The 20,000-nt window shown below is 39.6% G+C and overlaps 3 protein-coding genes across 12 annotated transcripts in view; 2 read left to right on the top strand and 1 right to left on the bottom strand.

Annotated features, from left to right (window-relative positions):
* u2af2a (U2 small nuclear RNA auxiliary factor 2a) overlaps nucleotides 1-4,210 on the bottom strand; it is a 16,882-nt gene extending 12,672 nt beyond the window's left edge. Inside the window, exons 1-5 of one of the 4 annotated variants that reach the window (XM_017470598.3) lie at nucleotides 4,108-4,210; nucleotides 3,309-3,420; nucleotides 2,653-2,806; nucleotides 355-461; nucleotides 1-108 (exon numbers count right to left, since the gene is read on the bottom strand). The exon at nucleotides 1-108 is cut by the window's left edge and continues 44 nt beyond it. In XM_017470598.3, the coding sequence (XP_017326087.1) occupies nucleotides 1-108; nucleotides 355-461; nucleotides 2,653-2,806; nucleotides 3,309-3,357 (418 nt within the window). In that variant the 5' untranslated portion in view covers nucleotides 3,358-3,420; nucleotides 4,108-4,210. Of the gene's footprint in view, nucleotides 109-354; nucleotides 462-2,652; nucleotides 2,807-3,308; nucleotides 3,807-4,107 lie in introns of those variants that run through there. The other 3 variants (XM_017470609.3, XM_017470592.3, XM_017470622.3) reach the window with 3 other exon arrangements.
* On the top strand, nucleotides 2,887-11,374 carry isoc2 (isochorismatase domain containing 2). Of its 6 annotated transcripts, none has more exons than XM_017468744.3 (6): nucleotides 2,887-3,213; nucleotides 6,905-7,002; nucleotides 9,283-9,495; nucleotides 9,587-9,657; nucleotides 9,757-9,874; nucleotides 11,113-11,374. In XM_017468744.3, coding segments are annotated over exons 1-6 (567 nt in total). In that variant the 5' UTR covers nucleotides 2,887-3,212; the 3' UTR covers nucleotides 11,179-11,374.
* Nucleotides 11,375-11,612: 238 nt separating this feature from the next.
* foxj2 (forkhead box J2) overlaps nucleotides 11,613-20,000 on the top strand; it is an 11,350-nt gene continuing 2,962 nt past the window's right edge. Inside the window, exons 1-9 of one of the 2 annotated variants that reach the window (XM_017470580.3) lie at nucleotides 11,613-11,961; nucleotides 12,406-12,728; nucleotides 12,872-12,946; nucleotides 13,479-13,565; nucleotides 13,664-13,774; nucleotides 16,770-16,920; nucleotides 19,083-19,307; nucleotides 19,414-19,503; nucleotides 19,601-19,969. In XM_017470580.3, coding sequence (XP_017326069.1) covers nucleotides 12,420-12,728; nucleotides 12,872-12,946; nucleotides 13,479-13,565; nucleotides 13,664-13,774; nucleotides 16,770-16,920; nucleotides 19,083-19,307; nucleotides 19,414-19,503; nucleotides 19,601-19,969 — 1,417 coding nt within the window. In that variant the 5' untranslated portion in view covers nucleotides 11,613-11,961; nucleotides 12,406-12,419. Of the gene's footprint in view, nucleotides 11,962-12,405; nucleotides 12,729-12,871; nucleotides 12,947-13,478; nucleotides 13,566-13,663; nucleotides 13,775-16,769; nucleotides 16,921-19,082; nucleotides 19,308-19,401; nucleotides 19,504-19,600; nucleotides 19,970-20,000 lie in introns of both variants that reach the window. The other variant, XM_017470570.3, reaches the window with a different exon arrangement.

Here is a 20,000-nt window from a genome sequence, read left to right as displayed (position 1 = left end):
CTTGACGCGTCATCTGGCTGCCCACAACAGGCACAGGACTCGGAGTCACAGCCAGACCCTCAGAGGTCATTGTAGGGAGCAAGGCAGTTGCAGGAATCTGGCCAGCAGCTGGGCAAAAAATTCACAGGCAATCATTCACACAACAAGTCTGCTTAGCTTTACACATTTACACAGCTTGACCGACCAGCATGCTGCACAGGTATCTATAGTGTTCTGCACTGCGGGGATTTACTTAATGGTACGAGTACTGATTCCCACAAATAATTCTTTATCTGTTATACATCAAATGTTTATCAAGAATATATATCATACAATATTGCAAACATATGGATGTATTATTGGAGCGCACCCCACCTTGCATGGCTTTGTACTGCACGGGTGTGACGTGTTCGAAGCCAGGAGGAGGAACGTCCCAGTACTTTTTCACTTTGGCCTTCTTTTTCTCACGGTGTGGAGACCGACTGTAAGGAGCACACAGGTCTTTATTTAAAAAAAAAAAAAACAAGCACTCGATAGGATGAAAAACAGCAAATTATCTTCCTAGTAATTCTTGAGAGACAGACAATGTCGCATATACAGTACAAGCACAGTGAAATTCTTGTCTTTGTACATTCTTGTCTTTGTACATCCTAGTTTGTTAGGAAGCTGGGCACAGAGTGCAGGAGTGATGACATACAGCGTTCCTGGACCAATTAGGTTTAGTTCGATTTTGTTTCTATAGTGCTTTTTAAACATTAGACAAAGGTCACAAAGCAGCTTTACAAAAACAAATAATCATAATAAAATCCAAGTGTAGATTTATATTTATAACTGTAATGATCAAGCCAGATGTGGGAGTGGTAAAGGAAAAAATCCCTGAATTGACATAAGGAAGAAACCAGATGCAACAGGGAGCCCATCGTCTTCAGGGTGACACTGGACAGTGAGATTGTAATTCATCAACCTGCTGTGACTGTATACCAACAGACACCGACCCTGAAGACTTTTGTTGCGTCCCCACTTCGCCTACTACCCATCCTAAATAGTAGGGCCGTACAATTAATTGAACACTGATCTCGATTACGATTTTGACTGCCCACGATTACATGAACATGATCAACTGCGATATTGGCGTTTTAAAGTTCGTCCTCCGCTCATAGAAAACGCCGCTGCAGATCAAATAAAGCGCTTCCTAAACTTGCAACCAGTCACAATAGAGTGGAGCAGGGATGACATAATTTTGTAATACCAAAACCTGGAAATGAGTTAGCATTTTAGCACTTCAGTTCCATCGTCCCAATGTCAATGGGTTTTTTGAATGGGATTTTGGTTAAAACCCTGAAATAAGGTCTGTGTTGAACACAAGCTCAAAATATTTTCACGCTTTATTCTACGACGTAAAATACACCAGTAATACCCCACTTGTGATTTTTTAAAAAGCTTTTATGAGTATTGAAAAAGGCGGAGTATTGATAAATGGGACTGCAGACGCGGACATTAAACGTCATCACACCAAACAGGAAAACACTTTGCAGATAAACTGGTTCAGGTATGCAGTGCATAATTCCCAAAAAACCATGGATGAAGTTTCATCCACAGAGTAAATCTGTATTATGTTTATATTAAGTTTGGAAATGTTCTAGGAAGCTTGGTGAAAGTGACGTTGAAGTCGAGTTACCGTGGTGTAGTTCGTTTATAGCATACGGTTATCTGTTTATTTCTGGAGATTGTATTTAGGCTTCAAACTTCATAAAAGTTGTGTTCATTTGTGAAAATGATCTTGATGGACAAAACGTGTTAGTACTGTAAACTTTTGTTCATCATACAGCTTATTTTTTTTCAATAATCCAAAAGCTTATGTGAAAATCCTATTGGGTTTTTGTCGAAGGAACCAGTGTGATGATAATTTCCGGGTTTCGGTACAAAATGATGTCATCCCGGCATCACCGCTCTATTGGGTGATGTAGCTGCGTCTCTCCTCCTGTAAACACTATTATTTCCTTTTCTGCATTCGCCTGAATTGTTTTCATTTGGTTGCATATTGTTACATTTGATTGCAGGCATTTTTATTTTTACTTATAATCCTATAATTTGGGTACAATTTTATTTATATTTTGTTTCTACGAGATGATGCTCTTTATGGATCAGTCTAATTTGATGCAAAGATTTGTACACTAGCAGGAATGTAGCACAACATGGACGTTAAAGCAGCGGTCTGTTTATTTAAATTTGAACGTGCAATAAAAATATGTTGTCCCTAAAATCAATGAATAATCGTGATCTCAATACTGATCAAAATCATCGTGATTATCATTTTGGCCATAATCGTGCAGCCCTACTAAATAATATCCGGGATTAGAATTAGTGTGTCCCAAATCATAGTATGTTGAAATGAGAATCCCAAAGGGTTCCCGGATTCTCTACTCCGTCCGCTAGATTTCCGAAGTGTGGAACCATGGACAGTTTTTCAGCTAATAAAGATAACTGCGTTGAAAGGATGGAGTGTGAGCGTCACAGTGTTTACAATTACAGTTCTGAGGTACACGTCTATAGAGCAGAGTAGTTTGCTCAAAATCCTAACACCTTGACGGCGTCAGGGCTTGAACTCATAACCTGTAGCCCAAAGCCTTTCCTACTGAGCTGCTTCTTCAAAACCGACACGCATGAGTGTACCTCCGCCTGTGTCTGCGTTCCTTGGTGTCCCCATGGTGGTCTCGGCTTCCTCGTCTCTCTCGGTCCCTGCTCCTCCTTTTCCTGTCCCTCTCTCTGCTCCGGCTCCTGGAGCTGCTCCTCCGGTGCTGCTTGTTCTCTTTATCTCGGTCAGCTGCTAGAGCAAAAGCAGTGTGCCCAATGAGTTAACTATGGCGCCCGTGGTTTCCTTGCAGCTTTCCAAAGCCCAAAACAACAATAAATGAAGAAAGCATAAGATTGGCATGTTGTTAATATTGCTGCTTACGTCTTTACTTGGCTCAGTGTTTTTGCTTTGAAGAAAACCTCTTTACGAGACAGTAAAGCGATGTAATGTCCAAGTCCATGTATGCAAATAGAGTGAGTTGCATTCAATTAGTGTTGGATTACAAAAAAAAAAAAAAAAAAAAACAATTTAGTAAAGTCACAGAAACATCAGATGTTTACCATGTGCTGAGTTACAGTAATGTTATCTAGATCTCTAGCCTAATGAACTAGAAGGCAGAGTCACCTGCGCACAGCTGCAGCTTCTCCAGACACCAGTAAGTAAGTAGCAAAGTATTTGTTTTAATGCTGATTATTATTAGCTGCTTTATACGTAGGGAATGTTTTTGTTTGTTTGTTTGTTTGTTTCCTCTTACCTTGCTTGTTCTCCGTTAGCTGCCGCTCGAATTCGTCAAAATCTGACATTTTCCTTCTGCAACTCCTACACGAGTCAGAAGTGCTAGCAGAAGCTAGCTAGCAGGTGTTTCACTGCAGTTGCCCAAACAGTAAAGACGCGCACAAAACTTGAATTAAAACACACTCCAACACAACGGAACAGTGACTTTATAAATGCGCTCCAGCTCCAACGCTGTATTATCCAGCAGAGGAATAACGCTAATGATTCCCCCAAATCCTTCGAGCGCCCACACACCAATACAGAGGCTAGCACAGTATCAGATATATATGTATATATTTGAATTACTTTGACTTGTACATGTCCATTCGATCTTACACAGTCCCAGACTAATACAAGTCTGTCATTATTTGTATACACCAAAAAAAATAATTATATAGGTATATGTCAAAAATAAGAGAGGCCTATAACGTGCTGTTGCTAAAATCCGTGGAAATGCACAATCACTTCCGGGTCAAGTTCACGTTAACCGCAAAGGGCGATTTAAAAATAATAATAGTAAAAATATATAGAGAAAATTTATCTAACAATAAGGTGCTTATAGTAAACTTTTACTTTTTTACAATTACAATTAATGCAAAAAAAAGATATTAAGCTAACGTCGGTCATGTACTTGTTATCTACCTGGCTGTAAAATTATATATATATATATATATATATATATATATATATATATATATATATATATATATATATATATATATATATATAACAGTTCTCTCAAAGGCATTTACAAGATTGTTGTATTTTAACGTGCTCACCCATGCAACTAGTGGAATTTGGAATTCGTTGTTTTATTTAAAAAATTTTTTTTTTTTTTGACACATCGAGAGACTGTTTAGTTAACAGTCAGACAGAGCAGACAGGCAGAGCTGGGTCAGATTTTGTAGCCGTCTGATTGAACGCGTCAGCTGTCAATCATAATCTGAACGCTTTATTGGATAAGAGCGTAGGCGTGGCCTGAGGGGCTGTGTCCTGAACGTGGGTAATACAGTATCTGTGCTGAGAGTACAGCAGGTCTATACAGTCATATCAGGGTTTATTTGTTCCAAACATTCGACGAATTGGACCAAGCTCACTGACTAATCTACAGTAAAAACCCCAGGACACTGTTGGTGATCTGTCCTTAATCGAGTTTTACACAAAGCTTTGAAGACCACTGGGAAGTTTAATAGTAAGTGCTGCCTCCAGGCTTCATTCACTTGCTGATCTGTGCACAAGGGTGTTTGATGAAAATCTTTAAACACAGAGGTGAGAAACTGTAGCAAGCTGATACATGACCACGAGATCTGACAGTCAGAAACTTCAAGACTGCACTTCACACTGCAAATTACTTTAGTGTGAGCATGAATCATTTCAGCATGTTGTCTAAGTTCACAGAAGTGAAGGCAAGGACACTACAGGGACATTTATATATAGGGCCTTTTTTTTTTTTTTTTTTTTTTTTTTTAAATCAATAGATATCACAGTCAATCTTTTCCCAGTGAATTACTGATATTATTGCAAGTGTTTTTTTGTTTTGTTTTGGGTTTTTTTTTTGGGGGGGGGGGGGGGGGGGTTGCATTGGACCTTACATGTATTTATGTAAACAAAGCATTATCTAATTAAATATGTGTAAATCTGCATATTTTATAAACAAAAAAGTAGTCTTAGAATGAAAACTTACAAAGAATTTCCCTGAAAGTACATTCTTTAGAGAAAGATGTTTACAACGCACTTGGAAAAAAAGCCTTTCTTTACTGTTTCATCAAGAAAACACCAGTGGCTGTCATAAAAAAATAATAATAATAATAATTAAAAAAAACATTTTTAATGACGTGTGTCAGAATAAATTTTATCAAACACCAAACAGTAATCAACCTTTTCAGGAATTTTTGTTTCTAAATAGGGGCAGGCACTGTTCTGAACAGATCTTAAGAAATATGAGTTTAAAGTTCCCTGAAATGGGAGTTCCACTGAAACAGGACCACGTAGCATTATTCCCGCCATGAAACACCTAGCATTAATCAATGTGTTTGCGTAATTTCCATTGAAACAGGACGTCATGGCAGGATATATCAAGTGGCCCCACACCCTTTTTTAAATAGCCAGTAGCGTTTAGCGTACCTCACAGCCAAGAAACTTACAACTGTTGGGGGCGGGACACTTCAGATTCTAGAGAGCATTTGATTATACAGAAGATCTGATGAGAAGCCGAAGTGCAGGTTAATGTCCTCTAAATTGTTGATCCATATTGGTAGTAGAGAGAGACTGTACATTTTGAATGCATAGGCTATAATCTTCTAAATGCGGATTTTGTCATTGTTTTGGAGCACACTAGCTTTTAGATAAACTTAAGGCTGACATATTCATACTAAAAGCCACAAAACTTCCATTTTGATTTTATGGGGACTTTAAAGGTGCATAAGGTAAGATTTATGTGTGTGTGTGTGTGTGTGTGTGTGTGTGTGTGTGTGTGTGTGTGTGTGTGTGTGTTTAAAGGTTAAATGGATGGCGTTGAATAAGATTTGAATATTTTTTGCTCATTGAGCCCACCCCCATTTCCACCCATATAACCAAAAGCTCCACCCCCAAAACTTACCGTATTCCAACTAGGTATGTACGATATCGACTTAAAACTATATCACAATATTTTCTGGTGTTTATTGCGATAACGATATCAGTGACGATATAAATATAGTACCATTCACTTTTGGCTACAAGTGACATCTGCATGCAGTCTTGAGAGCCTAAGAAACACAAACATTGATCTAAAAGTAAAACTGATTTTCTGTAACCGAACCAGATCCAGATTGTAGAGGTAGCTCCTCGTTTAGCGATAAACTCCTCCTCAGCTTTACGTCTGCCTTCCGCCGTACTTATTTTCATGCTGCATGTGAGCTACGAATGGGTTGCGGACCGTCGCACACAGAAATACGTCATCAACTAGGCTTTATCGTTATTATCGTGGGAAGACTAATTCTTATTGTGGGGAGAATCTCTACCGGTATATCGCAAATGATAAGATATCTCCCATCTCTAATTCCAACTACAGTTTCTATTAGCAAGGACTGTCACGATATCATTTTCAAGCTCATTCGGACATTCAACTGCTTTAAACTGCTCTTTAAACGTGCAACTTCTCCTCATAATGATTTAGGAGGACATGAAGGGGTGTTGGGGGCGTGTCTATAAAATGACTGACTAGAGGCTAATCCAAATACTTTCCAGACTTTCCAAAGACTTTCCAGACCAGGTTTTCAAATCTTTTTTTTCAGCTACGCAATACACGTTTTCCAATACAATGGCTAAAATTTTGTTTTGTTTTGTTTAACCAAAATTAAAAGCTTTTTGATATATATATGACATGATGTGATTGTGTCGCATGGGTGGAACTTAAACCTTATTCAAAGGTGCTAAGTTTCAGAAAAAGCGGAGGACATGAGCTTAGACTAACAGTTAAATATCCATTGTTTAAACAAATATCTTTTTATGCCATGTCACCTAAATGTCATCATGAGTTGCATCCAAAATATAAATTATCTAACATGTCCAGTTACACCAAATGATCTCTTTCAGTGGCGCACATAGGAAGGCTGTCATCCAAAAGCTCAGTGCTCTTCCTGTGTGATATGCAAGAGAAGTTCAGACCAACGATTTTCCAGTTCTCCAATATTGTGAGTAATGCAGCAAGACTTCTACAGGTAATTTGTCACTCAACCTGATTTGAACATGCATGTGCAGCTTTTCACTCTTAGACCACATGAGGTAATACACTATTCGGTAACCCTTATGTTCTGTTTAGCTCAAATATTTAAGATTCACTAAAAAAGTTGAATGATATTTCAAATGATTTTATGATAAATAATTTATTTCATGCACTTTAGGAAATAAATAACATGAACCAAAACACCAAATTTAGCTAACAGCTAGTTTACACAACATCAAACAGCTAAATTTATATGATGTAAAATGTAATTACAGTTTACAGGCGGTGGGCAATTAAGGTCACAGTTAGAATAACTTGGGACACTAAAGAGACCTTTCTACTGAGTCTGAAAAACACGAGAAGAAAGATGTCTCATGTTCCTGCTCACCTGCGTGAACATGCCACAGGCATGAGGCATGAGGACTGCAGATGTGTCCAGAGCAATAAACTGCAATGTCTGTAATGTAAGACGACTAAGATAGTGCTACAGGGAGCCAGGAAGGACAGCTGATCCTCCTTGCAGTGGAAAATTACATGTAACCATGTGTCCCCCCCAGACGTGATCGAGTGGAGTAACATCTCACAGCAAGATCTGACAAATCTGGTGCAGTCCATGAGGATGAGATGCACTGTAGTACTTAAAGCAGCTGGTGAACACAACAAATACTGACTGTTACTTTTAATATTGAGGACCCCCCCCCCCCTTTATTTAAGTACTCATTATTCCATTTCTGTTCGTTTACACATATATTTACACATGTTAAGGAATTTGCTAGAAATAAAAGCAGTTGAATGTGAGTGGAAGTTTCTTTTTTTTGCTCAGTCTATATGGTTTACTGTGAATGATAGCAGCAAGTCTGTAAATGATACTGGTTGTTTCTGAAGATTTGACTTTTACTGCTTTCTGGATGAAGACACCTATATAACTTTGAAATACATCCACAAACATGACAGTAGCTAATTCTAAAAAAATATATCACTCTATGGCCACTTTGGGAACACTTGACCATCACAAACATATGGGGTTTGTCTGTAAACCATTGCCACAAAGTTGGAAGCACACAATTGTATAGAATGTCTTTATATGCTGTAGAACTGCAGTTTCCCTTCACTGGAACTAAGAGGCCTAAGCCTGTTACACCATGGTGTATGAAGGCATGGTTTTCCAAGGCTGGAGTAGAAGATCACAAATAGCCTGCACAGAGCCCTAACCTCATCCTCACCGAACACCTTCGGGATGGGCTGGAACGCTGACTGCATGCCTCCTTCGCCAACATAACTGCCCTCGGTCATGCTCTTGTGGCTGAATGCCCAAATCCCCACAGTCATGTTCACAACTCTTGAGGAAAGTCTTCCCAGAAGAGTGGAGGTTATTATAACAGCAAAGGGGGAGTAAATCTGGAATGGGATGGTCACCAATGGGTGTGATGGTCAGGTGTCCATAAACCTTTGACCATGTAATGTAGGTAGCTACAATACCAGACTAGAGATATCTATTGCTGAGTACTCCTGATTATTACATCATGTTGGTGAAATGCAACGCTTCATTGGGTCACGCTGGATGTGGAGCCTAACCTGGGAACACTGGGCATGAGGCAGTAATAACCCTGCATTGGACGCCAGCCCATTCCAGGGAACCATGCACACACTCATTTATACCTAGGGGCAATTTAGCGTAGGGGCATCACACCTTATGGCTTGATTTTGGGAGGTGGGAGGAAACCAGAGAACGTGGAGAAATCCCATATGGACACAGGGGAAACATGCACAGGATCAAACCGGGAACCCAGGAGCTGTGAGGCAGCAATGCTACTCACTTCGTCACAGTTATAGAAATTGTGGAAAGATTTGGGGGCAAAAGGATTGGGGCATGGTGTCTTAATGGTTAGCACATTTTCCTTGCACCTCCAGGGTTGGGGGTTCGAATCCCACCTACATCGTGTGTGTGTGGAGTTTGCATATTTTCCCTGTGCTGCATGGGTTTCCGCTGGTTTCCTCCCGCAGTCCGAAGACATGCGTTGTAGGCTGACTAGCATTTCCAAATTGTCTGTAGTGTGTGAATGTGTGCAGTGATGGGTTGACACCCTGTCCAGGGTCTTCTCTACCTTGTGCCCCAAGTTCTCTGGGATAGGCTTCAGGCTCCTCTGATCCTGTCTAGAATAAGAGATATGCAAAATGGATGGATTGATGGAATTCCATACAATACCTAGTCCCAAGCCAGATTCACGTATGCTTTCCTCTGTTGCAGGCTTGTCGGATCCTGGGTATTCCCCCAATCTTGACTGAGCAGTACCCTAAAGGCCTGGGTCCAACTGTGTCCGACTTAGGCGCAGAGGACCTGAAGCCCCACACTAAAACCCGCTTCTCCATGCTAACAGAGAGCGTAGAGAATGAGCTAAAAAGCCTGGGGAGCCCCAAGCAGGCCATACTGTGTGGCATTGAGGCCCAAGCTTGCATTGCTGTAAATACGACTGTATTTTTCTCTACCATAATTGATACATGCCTATGGATGCACAGCAGAGTATGAGTCCTTTCTCCCACTCTATTTGCAGTGTACAACATACGATCTTCTGGACAGAGGTATGGAGGTGCATATCGTCGCAGATGCTGTCTCATCTCGGAGGTATCACAGTTCGTTTAGAGTCCCTGCACTATTATAGCTTCAATGCAGCCTTCAGCCCTCATGGATGAGCTGAAAGTGTGTGTCATGCCTGTTCCCCAGTCAGACAGACCGGCTGTTTGCCCTCTCACGCCTAAAGCAGAGTGGAGCTTTTCTCACCACCACAGAGGGCGTAATGCTGCAACTTGTACAGGATGCCAAGCATCCCAACTTTAAGGAGGTACTACTATCACTACACAAAACAGTACAGTGTATTGTGGCCTGTAAGTGCAACACACATTAACAAACTAAAAACACAACAGCAAATTCAGAAACACATCAACATGAACTTCCAAAAGAACCTGCCTTCCTTTGGGCTCATATTAATGGCATGCAAAGTTGACAGCATATTTAAAATAACACGTGATTAAAAACATCAGTAGATTTTTTTAGGATCATCTTTGCTGTAAACATCCTCCAGCTCTCCATTTTCCATGATCTCTCAGATTGATGCGTGCTGTAGCCAATCAGCAACAAGCATGTGACATAGGACCTTGCCTTTACATTCTGAGTTAATGTTGATGTGTTTCTGATTTTGCTGTTGTGTGTACACATCTGTTGTTGTGTTTTTAGGTTTGCTTTTGTGTTATCAGTTTTGCTGTTGTGTTTTTGTTTTAGCTGTTGTGTTTTTGACATTTGCTGTTGTGTTTTTAATTTTGTTGTGTTTTTTGGTGTTGTATTTTTAGTTTTGCTGTTGAGTTTTTTATTTTGTTGTGTTTTTACTGTGGTTGTTGTGGTGTTTTTTACTGCTGTGTTTTGAATTTTGTTGTGTTTTTTTGGTGTTGTGTTTTTAATTTTGTTGTTTAGCTGTTCTCTTTTTAATTTTGTTGTGTTTTTTGCTGTTGTTTTTAATTTTGTTGTGTTTTTTGCTGTTGTTTTTAATTTTGTTGTGTTTTTTGCTGTTGGTTTTAATTTTGTTGTGTTTTTTTTGCTGTTCTGTTTTTAATTTTGTTTTTTTTGCTGTTGTTTTTAATTTTATTTTTTTTTTTGCTGTTGTATTTAGTTTTGTTGTGTTTTTTGCTGTTATGTTTTTACTTTTACTGTTATATTTTTAGTTTTGCTGTTGTGCTTTTGGCTTTGCTGTTGTGGTTTTTTGGTTGTTAATGGGTACAGGCCATTATAGAATTGTATGCACTTATGTACCATCCATTAATGTATAATCTTACTTGAATTAATGTAAACATCATCATATTTGACTTTAGTGGTGAATTTAGTGGTGATTAAATATATGCTGATTGCTTTTATGGAGTTTAATATTGTAGAAAGTTAGAAATCCTTTCTCAAAACTAGGGCATACTGTGCAGAATAACTGTGCTGGTGCTGGTTCGTGAATAAGGAAGTAAGTAGATATGAATGTTTTTGTTGCATGTGGTTATTGATGTGTCTTTGCTCTTGTTGCTTCTTTGTCTCTACTCACAGATCCAGAAGCTTTTAGCACATCCTTCTCCAGATACCAGTCTCATCAACTTTTTCAGCTCACTGTAGGAGGAAGCACACTACACCATCAACAGACGTCTCATAGAAGAAGACGGCAGTTTCACTCGTCACTGAATTATTTAGATTTTGATCAGATTTAAAATGATGATTATTTTCTTTGTTTAATCTTTCTCATAGGAGTTAGAGAATGTTTTGTGTATGCATTGTTGATAATACATGAATAAATGAAGATGGTCCATACAGATATTCATAGTCTGGTGATGTTTTCACAGTCTGGTGACATTTAAAGTGCTCGCTTTATAAGAGATCTAGCTGTCCAACACACAAGTATAGGACAGTGGGCATTGTTGCTTTATGACTCAGGCCTATCTCGGTCCTCTCCTTGCTTCAGTTGTAGAAGAATTTCTTCAATAGCAGACAGAGTGGGTGTGGCCATGAGAGGTAGGAGGGGGCAGAGGGCGCCCAAATAGAGGCGTGGAAAAGGAACAGAGGAATACTGAAGGTGGAGTGTGTGACGTTCTTCAGAGAAAGGGAGGGAGAGAGAGAACGAGAGAGAGAGAAAAAGGAAGAACTTTTCCAAAGACATTTTTTTTTCCTTTCTTCTCCCCCTCCTTTTGGCTTAAACAAACATTACGGAGAGAGAGGTTAAACCTTCACAACCCTTGCCGGGCTGTTTGGATGGGAAATGTACGACTGATAAACCGAAAGAGGAAGAGAGAAAGAAAAGAAGAAGGGGAAATAAACACTCCGGGAGTTGCTATAGTCCTGTGTAACAGATGACGGCATTAAAAATTGACAGCGGGAAGCCTGAGGCCTGTTGACAGACGAGAGGTAAGAGTTCCATTTCTTTCTTTCCTTCTTCGCTTTATTTATCTCTGTTTCACTCAATCTCTGTCTTGCTCTTCTCTCTCTCTCTCTCTCTCTCTCTCTCTCTCTCTCTCTCTCTCTCTCTCTCTCTCTCTCTCTCTCTCTCTCTCTCTCTCTCTCTCTCTCTGTGTCTCCCGCTCAAACATACACTAATAACATCTGAGTCTAACAGGAAAGAATGTAAAACTATTCATCAATCTATAGGAACATGTCCTGTGTTGAACTTCTTTTGAGAACCCTTATTAAGTCTTGTTCATCTTTTTTTTTTCTTCCTAGCTGGGTGTCCAGCTAGGAAATCATTTTAGCAATTCAAACTTTGGATTCAGGATTCCTATTGCTGTTTATTCCATTGCATTATTTGGCTCAAATCAGAACCTTTCATTCTGCCTGATTCTCCCTGCACTGCAGCAACGTCCTTGACCATGACGTCAGAGCTGGATTCCAGTTTGACCAGCATTGACTGGCTCCCGCAGTTGGGAATGAGCAGTCTCCGCTCAGGGAAAGAACGAGGGGAGAAAAAGCGAGAACGAGGAAGAGAACGAGATACGCCCCCGTCCATCCCATCCACCTCCCCTCCACCAAACTCCAAAGGGAAGCCACCACATAGTTATGCCACACTCATCGCAATGGCAATAAGCTCTGCTCCAGAGGGAAAGCTGAGTCTGAACGACATCTACACTTGGATTAGTGATACATTCCCATTCTACAGCAGAGCAGGAAGAGGCTGGAAGGTAGTGCAGAGAGCTTATATGCTTCAAATAATATTCTATTGCTTATTAAAGTGTGCTGCATGCCATATATTTGGTGAAATTTGCAAACACATTTAGACTCAAAGAAGGTTTCTGCTTTTTTTTCTTTCTTTCTTTTCATGCAGAATTCAATTCGACATAATCTCTCCCTGAATAAATGCTTCCGGAAAGTTCCAAGGCCACAGAGCGACCCTGGGAAGGTGATATTATTCAATATTAAGAATACAAAATGTTTTAGTGACTTCAAAAGGTGGGAGGGCTTTTTACTACTGTACATACAAAACAAAATTGTGGCGCGTCCCCCGGCCTCCGATAAGTGTTTGAAGTTTTTGAAAATCAATTTCTATTATTCAGTCCACACTGAGAATGTTTATTTATTCTGACTTTCAGCCACATGCCTTTATATCGCTGATGTACATGCATATTTTAAGTTATTCTGTAGCTTTTAGTTCATGTCAAGCATGATCACATTTAATCTTACTATAGCTTAGCATTTTGTTTTTGTTTTTTTTACGTGACAAGTAAATTTGATCAGAAATGAATTGTGCTTTCATAACCCACGCAAAGTCGATTATCTTGAAACCATTGCTTTTAGAGACCCTAGTAAACAATTATTTGCCACTCTAATAATTTATATCTATCTATCTATAATTCATTTCATATAATCTTAGGCCCTTGAATATGAGACATAGTTTATAGCCAAGCTAAATGTTTCCTTGTCTCTGTGTTCAGGGTTCTTATTGGACGATGGATGGGCCACCTGACCAACATCAGGCTAGAGGTGCAAAAAGACCTTGTCCTACAAGTGAGGAGGAGATGGTAGAGTCCTCAGACTTTATTCATTTACCATTTTGTTATTGTGGAAAACAGACATACAGTAGGTGTTGTCTTAAGCAATGCATTTTCTACTACTGCAGGAAGTCCCTGAAAAATCTCCATCCACAGTGGACAAAACACATATCAGTCAAGCTGAGCAACTCCCTGTTCCACAAGAGATCAAAATTACTCTGTCTCCACCTCCATGCAAGGTACAAATCACCTGTGCTTGCAGCTTCTGGTCTGTACACTATACTTACTAGGAAAAGGTTAAAAAGGTTCAAGGACACATACAGGACCAGGGATGATGTACCAAAATAATCCAAATAAATAAATATAAATTAAAAACAAGTTGATTAGCCAAACCTTGCACCTGCAGATCCGTTGTAACCAAAACCCGATCACAATTAGCTAGCCCAATAATTTATAGCCTGAAGGAGGATCATGTGCATTTATGGCATTCTTTAAACACCATCATCAGTCAAACACTGAACATTTGGTCAGTTATAGATTGTAGTGAAGACAAACAGTGTGAAACCTTACTCTGATGTTTTTTTTTCCCTGTGGGAATCAGGAATCAGCAGCTTGTGCAGGTTCATTTAACATAGGAGCCTCTGAAAATTACAAACGGTCCCTTTTAGAAAGAGGAAACAAAAGGAGAATGAAAATGGTCTTGAGCAGCTAGCCCAGTGCATTAACCAGTGCATTAAGGGGACCCTTAATGTCCAGGATCCATAAAAAGCAATTGGAGATGATAATAATAGTCTAATAACAGTTTTATTGTTGATTTCAGCAAATGACACATGTATGTCATTAGGAAATTTGATTCGGTATGAAAAATGGATGGATATTTATAGTGGGGAAAAGTATTGAAGGTGTCATTTTTTTCAGTAAATATATTGTTATATATACATATATGTTATTCCAGTTATTCACGTGAAATTTTCACCAGACATCAGTGTTAACTCAAGAAATCTGGAAATATAAAGAATTTTCAACATTAAAGTCCATAAATAAAGTTATGTGTAATAAAGTGGAATGACAGGAAAAACGTGTTGAACACACTAAGAAAAATCAGTTGACGGTCTATAATTGATGGTCTATAAAAAGGCTTGTCATTACCAAGATGTCACACAAGAAACATCTCGTGATGGGTAAAAGCAAAAAGAGCTCTCCCAAGACCTTCGCAACCTTATTGCTGCAAAACATATTGATGGAATCGGATGCAGATGTATTTCAAAACTTCTGAATCTTCCAGTAAGCACCATTGGGTCCGTCATCCTCAAGTGGAAGCAACATCACTCTGTCATTAACCGGCCACACACAGGAGCTCCTCGCAAGATTTCTGACCAGGGAGTCAGAAGAATAGTCACGAGAGGAGCCCAAGAGCCAAGGACCACTCAGAAAGAGCTCCAGAAATACTTGGAGGCAGCAGGTTCCGTCGTCACAGAGAAAACAATAGGCAATGCACTCATTGCTCACGCTCACCCCGCAAGACTCCATTACTAAAGAAAAGGCATGTCGAAGCTCATTTAGAGTTTGCTACAACTCATTTGGACAAGCCTATGAAATACTGGGAGAGTGTAGTCTGGTCAGAGGAGAGCAAAATCGAACTTTTTGGCTGTCATACTAAACACCATGTTTGGAGAAGAAATGTCACTACACATCACCCTAAAAACACAATACCAACAGTGAAGTGTGGAGGTGGAAGCATCATGGTGTGGGGTTGTTTTTCATCACATGGTACTGGCAGACTTCATATAATTATAATTGAAGGAACGATGAATGGAGCCCTTTACCGGGAGATTCTTGAGAAGAATCTGCTGCCATCCACCAGGATGATGATGATGATGAGACATGGGTGGACCTTACAGCAGGACAACGATCCAAAGCATACAGCAAAGGAAACTCTCAATTGGTTTCAGAGAAAAAAAAATCAAGGTGTTAGAATGGCCCAGTCAATCACCTGACTCAAATCCAATTGTACAAGATTTAAAGACAATATGTTTAGAAGAATGGGCAAAAATCACACCTGAATACTGTGGCTGATTAATTCCTTCAGACAGGAAGCATCTTGAAGCTCTCATTACAAACAAAGGCTTCTCCACTAAGTATTAAATAAATTTCAGTTAGTGTGTTCAATACTTTTTTCCTGTATCATTCTGCTTCATTACACATAACTTCATTTATGGACTTTAATGTTTGGATTTATTTATACGTGTGGATTTTTTGAGTTAATACTGATGTCTGGTGAAAATTTCATGTGAATAGCCTCATTGGAAATATATTTACTGAAAAAAATGTTGACGCGTTCAATACTTATTTCCCCCACTGTATGTATTTAATATTGGTCTCAAATGGAATTCGAGCCCAAAACATAAAATTCAGCAGGACCTTGTGATTGAATCAAACGGTCAGGCAGTGGCGCTGGACTTAATACTGCTCCTTACTTGATATCCCTCAAAAAATTGCGCTTAAGTCCAAGGTCAGAATCACGCATAGAGTTTAGTCAAATTTCACCCCCGCATGCATAGCTCCCACATTATCTGAGTAGAGCAGAAGTATTATGTCTGCAATGTAAATACTGCATAGAAGCTTAACTTACCTCAACTCGGAATACAGCCCTTAAAAATCTCGATTTTCGTAAATCTGTAATAACATAATCTGGGAAATCCTGCTTTCTGGAACTGACCCAGTGCTACTCAGAGCTTTCCCAATCTATGGTTACTTTTCCTCTCTTTTCTTCAATCCTAATAGCCTCTTGAAAAGAAATAAATAGACTTGGATAAAGAAAACAGAAATAGGTGCACAGGACCAGCCAGTTACACCAGTCACCTTCTCTTGCTAGTTCCATTTCTTACTATAGTACAGTCCCCGTCAAGAGAAGGGGATAAAAAAGAAGTGGCATTCTCACATCTGCCACAGAGTGATGCGTTTCAAAACCAAACTAGGTTCTGCCGGGCCTAAAATAACTTTTTGCTGAAGCAAATGGTTAATGGTTAAATGTCAACAACATTTAACCATTAAACACCCAACACAAAAACACCCAAACCAGGACATTTTTATGATTCTTTACTCTCTCAGGAGTACTGTGATCTGAACTCAAACAAAAGATAGATCTAGATTAGATTAATAACTATGGAAATAACAGATTTTTATTCTGGGCTCCAAATGAACCTGATTCTAATACTGATGTTTTCCCATCAGCGTCCACCCGCCCCATTAAATACAGCCCCTGCCCCTGCCCCTTCAGCCGAGCCACCGCTGCGTTTCTCCTTCGCCGATCTCAACCTGCCGGACCTCTACACTTCATTTCAGTCTCTCTGTCGCTCTGTGAGAGAGAGAGTCACTTCACAGTGTAAGTGAAGCATAAAAAACTAGATCAGTCCTTATCCTCTTTTAGTTCTGTTCAATTTCTCTTATTTTTATACAATACATTTTTGTTGATGTGGCACAGCAGTGCAGATTTGCCATTGCATAGCACGTGGCTTGATCCTGAGTTCGGGTAACTGCTAGTGTAGAATTTAGCATGTTTTTCGTTGTGTCTGAGTGGGTTTCATCTGGGTTCTCTGGTTTCATCCACCACCTAAATTGTCCCTGTGGTGAATCAGGGTATGAATATGTGTGTGTGTGTGTGTATGATGCCCTGCAATGGATTGGCATCCCATTGAGGGTGTATTCCCGCGTCGCTCCCAGTGTTCCTGGGTTAGGCTCTGGATCCACCAAGACCCTGACCAGGATAAATCAATTACTGAAAGTGGATGGATGAATGGATGGATGGATGGATGAATGAATCTTCCTGAAAATAATCACTTTGGTAAAATCTATGTGTGACACATCCTATGAATCCTGCATTCCTAATGCATTGTAAACAGCATATAGTACATAATAGCTTACAATATAGTACATAATACCTTTCTCTAGCATAAGCCTATATAATAGCTCATAAGCATATAAGTATAACTCTTGCATTTTTTTACTTCATAATGTCAGGTTATACTGTATAACACATCACAATTAATTTGTTTGCCATGAACACACCATGCACAGACTTTTTATCTGTGCACACAAGTGATAATGCATTATAGCATTCGCAGTGTTCCTAAAGGTCTTTTTACTGTACCTATCATCACTTTGTTAAGTTTTTCAAAAGATGCCATTTTATGCACAGATACAGTGCTGTGAAAGTATTTGCCCCATCCTGATTTCTTCTGTTTTTGTGTATATCTCATACTAAATTGTTTTAGAAATTAAAACAAAATCCAAGATAAAACAAAGTCAGTTCATGCTTGAAGAATATCTAAAACTATTTAGTATGGGATATACACAAAAACAGAAAAAACTAAAAAATACTTTTTCACAGCATTGTATTATAATGCACTATGTAATGTGACATTATAGTATAAAGCCACACACTCATGCTTTGTAGAATGTTGTGCATGTACAATAACTATAACTACTTATGAGCATTTATACAGGTTTATGGCAGATATTATGTAAGACATAACACATTAAAATACATGTATAATGCATCATAAATACAGGACTCAGAGGAAGTTTCGGAAGAAGAAAAAAAATTACAGTGCCTTGCAAAAGTACTCAACCCCTATATATATTCTAAACCAATATGAAATTTGAAAAAATGATCTTAAATTCAAAATGCATTATTTGTCAGTAGATATTTAATTAAAAAAAAAACATTATAAAGAAAAATGCTGCTTGCATAAAGTATTCAGCCCCGTTCAGATTAGTACCACCTTTTTATGCAATAAAATAAATAAATAATGTTGTTTGGTTAACCGCAATTTTCAAACAGTGCCACAGATTCTCAGTGGAATTCAGAACTTGACTTTGACTTGGCTGCTGTAGAACATTTACCTTTTTGCATTTAACCACTCCTGTACTGCATTGACCTTGATTTAGGACAATTGTCCTATTCAGAGATGAAGTCTTTCATCCAAGCTTTATTTTTTTTAGCGGACTGAAGCAGGTTCTCTTGTGATAGCTAACTATATGTACATCCATTGTCCCTTTAAGTTTGACAAGAAGCGTAGGTTCTGAGGATGAAACCTATCTCCAGCACATGATGCTACCAACACCACATTTCACTATAGGCATTTTTTTTGGGGGGGGGCATCTTCACTGGGTCACTCTCATGCTTATATATGGCTCTTTTTGAGCAGTGGTTTCTTTCTTGCCACCCACTCAGAGTTCTCTTGAAGTGGTTATGTGGTGCACCTTCACTTCACTCTCCTTCCGAGTGACTGTTGGTGTCACTATGGCTTCCCTCACCAGTCTCTCTCTAGGTTTTGCGCCGAGTTTTGCTTGAAGGCCTTGTCTAGGTAGTGCATGGGTAGTATGATGCAGCTGAATAAAAATCCTGACAGGAAGAATATCTGACAAATCTAATCAATTCCAGGAGGGCTGGATATTATTTCAAAACCACTATACACAGAACATCAACATGGCTTCTTGGTAGAACAGTAGATAGTAACACTAACTTTTGTTTCTCTCTTGCAGCGGATACCACCAGTCTTCTTGGAATACCGAGTGATATTGCACCGCTCCACACACCAACACTGCCACCTCTGTCACCTCACCACTGCCCCAGCACCAATCCACCCACACATATGACCACTAGTATGCACATCGGTACCAACTTCATGCCTAATCTTAACCCGAGTTTCACTTCTAATCAAAACCCACCGGTTAACGCTGAGCCTGACAGACTGCTACATAACAATGGTAAGTGCAACAAACTGTCCTTGTGTGTTTATTCCTAACCATTTCTCAATACAAAAAAAAAATGTCATAGTCTCTGTTTTCTTAATTTTCTCAGTTGTTCCTGCAGACTGGTTCAGTAATGCTGAGTCTTTAAGAGAGAGCTTCAGAATTGCCAACAGTTTGGACTGGTCTAATATAGATCTCACCAATCACCCAGGTCAGTTTGCCAGTAGCATTTTTAAGATAATATAAGGGGGAGGGGCAGTGCATATTGTTTTGCATTGTATTTATATACAATTCCTTTTGCATTTCAGACCTGGTAGAGAGCATGCGTCAGGCAGAACTCTGTGACTGGGCGCTGGATCCAGCTCTCTTCATCTCACTTTGTGATTCACTCAACCGCTTCTTCACTCACAGGGGTATCATCGGCTCACAGATGGGCAGCCCGTCATCTCTGAACCCGTTAGCTTCGCCTCTTACCAACATGCAGTCGGCCGCTCATCCACCTCTGCCGCATTTAACGCAGCCCTCTCCACTTAGCTTACCTCCCCAGCTCCCGCACTGTAGCGGTGGTCCACCTGTTCAGAGCCACAGGAAAACTCTGACTCCTCAGAGTCATAGTCAGAATTCACAGAGGAACCTTGAAACCCAGCCAGCTGCTAGCCAGCCTCTGCCGTCCAATAGTAAGTCTATACACCGAGCTAGAGATTTGGT

Source organism: Ictalurus punctatus, chromosome 1 (genome assembly GCF_001660625.3).
Source record: "Ictalurus punctatus breed USDA103 chromosome 1, Coco_2.0, whole genome shotgun sequence".
NCBI lineage: Eukaryota > Metazoa > Chordata > Actinopteri > Siluriformes > Ictaluridae > Ictalurus > Ictalurus punctatus.
Note: the sequence above shows the minus strand (reverse complement) of the source record. Positions and strands in the feature narration are given on the sequence as shown.

Bases quoted from the DNA above. Each gene is read 5' to 3' on its own strand.
- isoc2 (XM_017468570.3), top strand. The intron at 9,496-9,586 runs GTAAATACGACT...CTCTATTTGCAG, and splicing joins AGGCCCAAGCTTGCATTGCT to TGTACAACATACGATCTTCT. The intron at 9,658-9,756 runs GTATCACAGTTC...CCTGTTCCCCAG, and splicing joins GATGCTGTCTCATCTCGGAG to TCAGACAGACCGGCTGTTTG.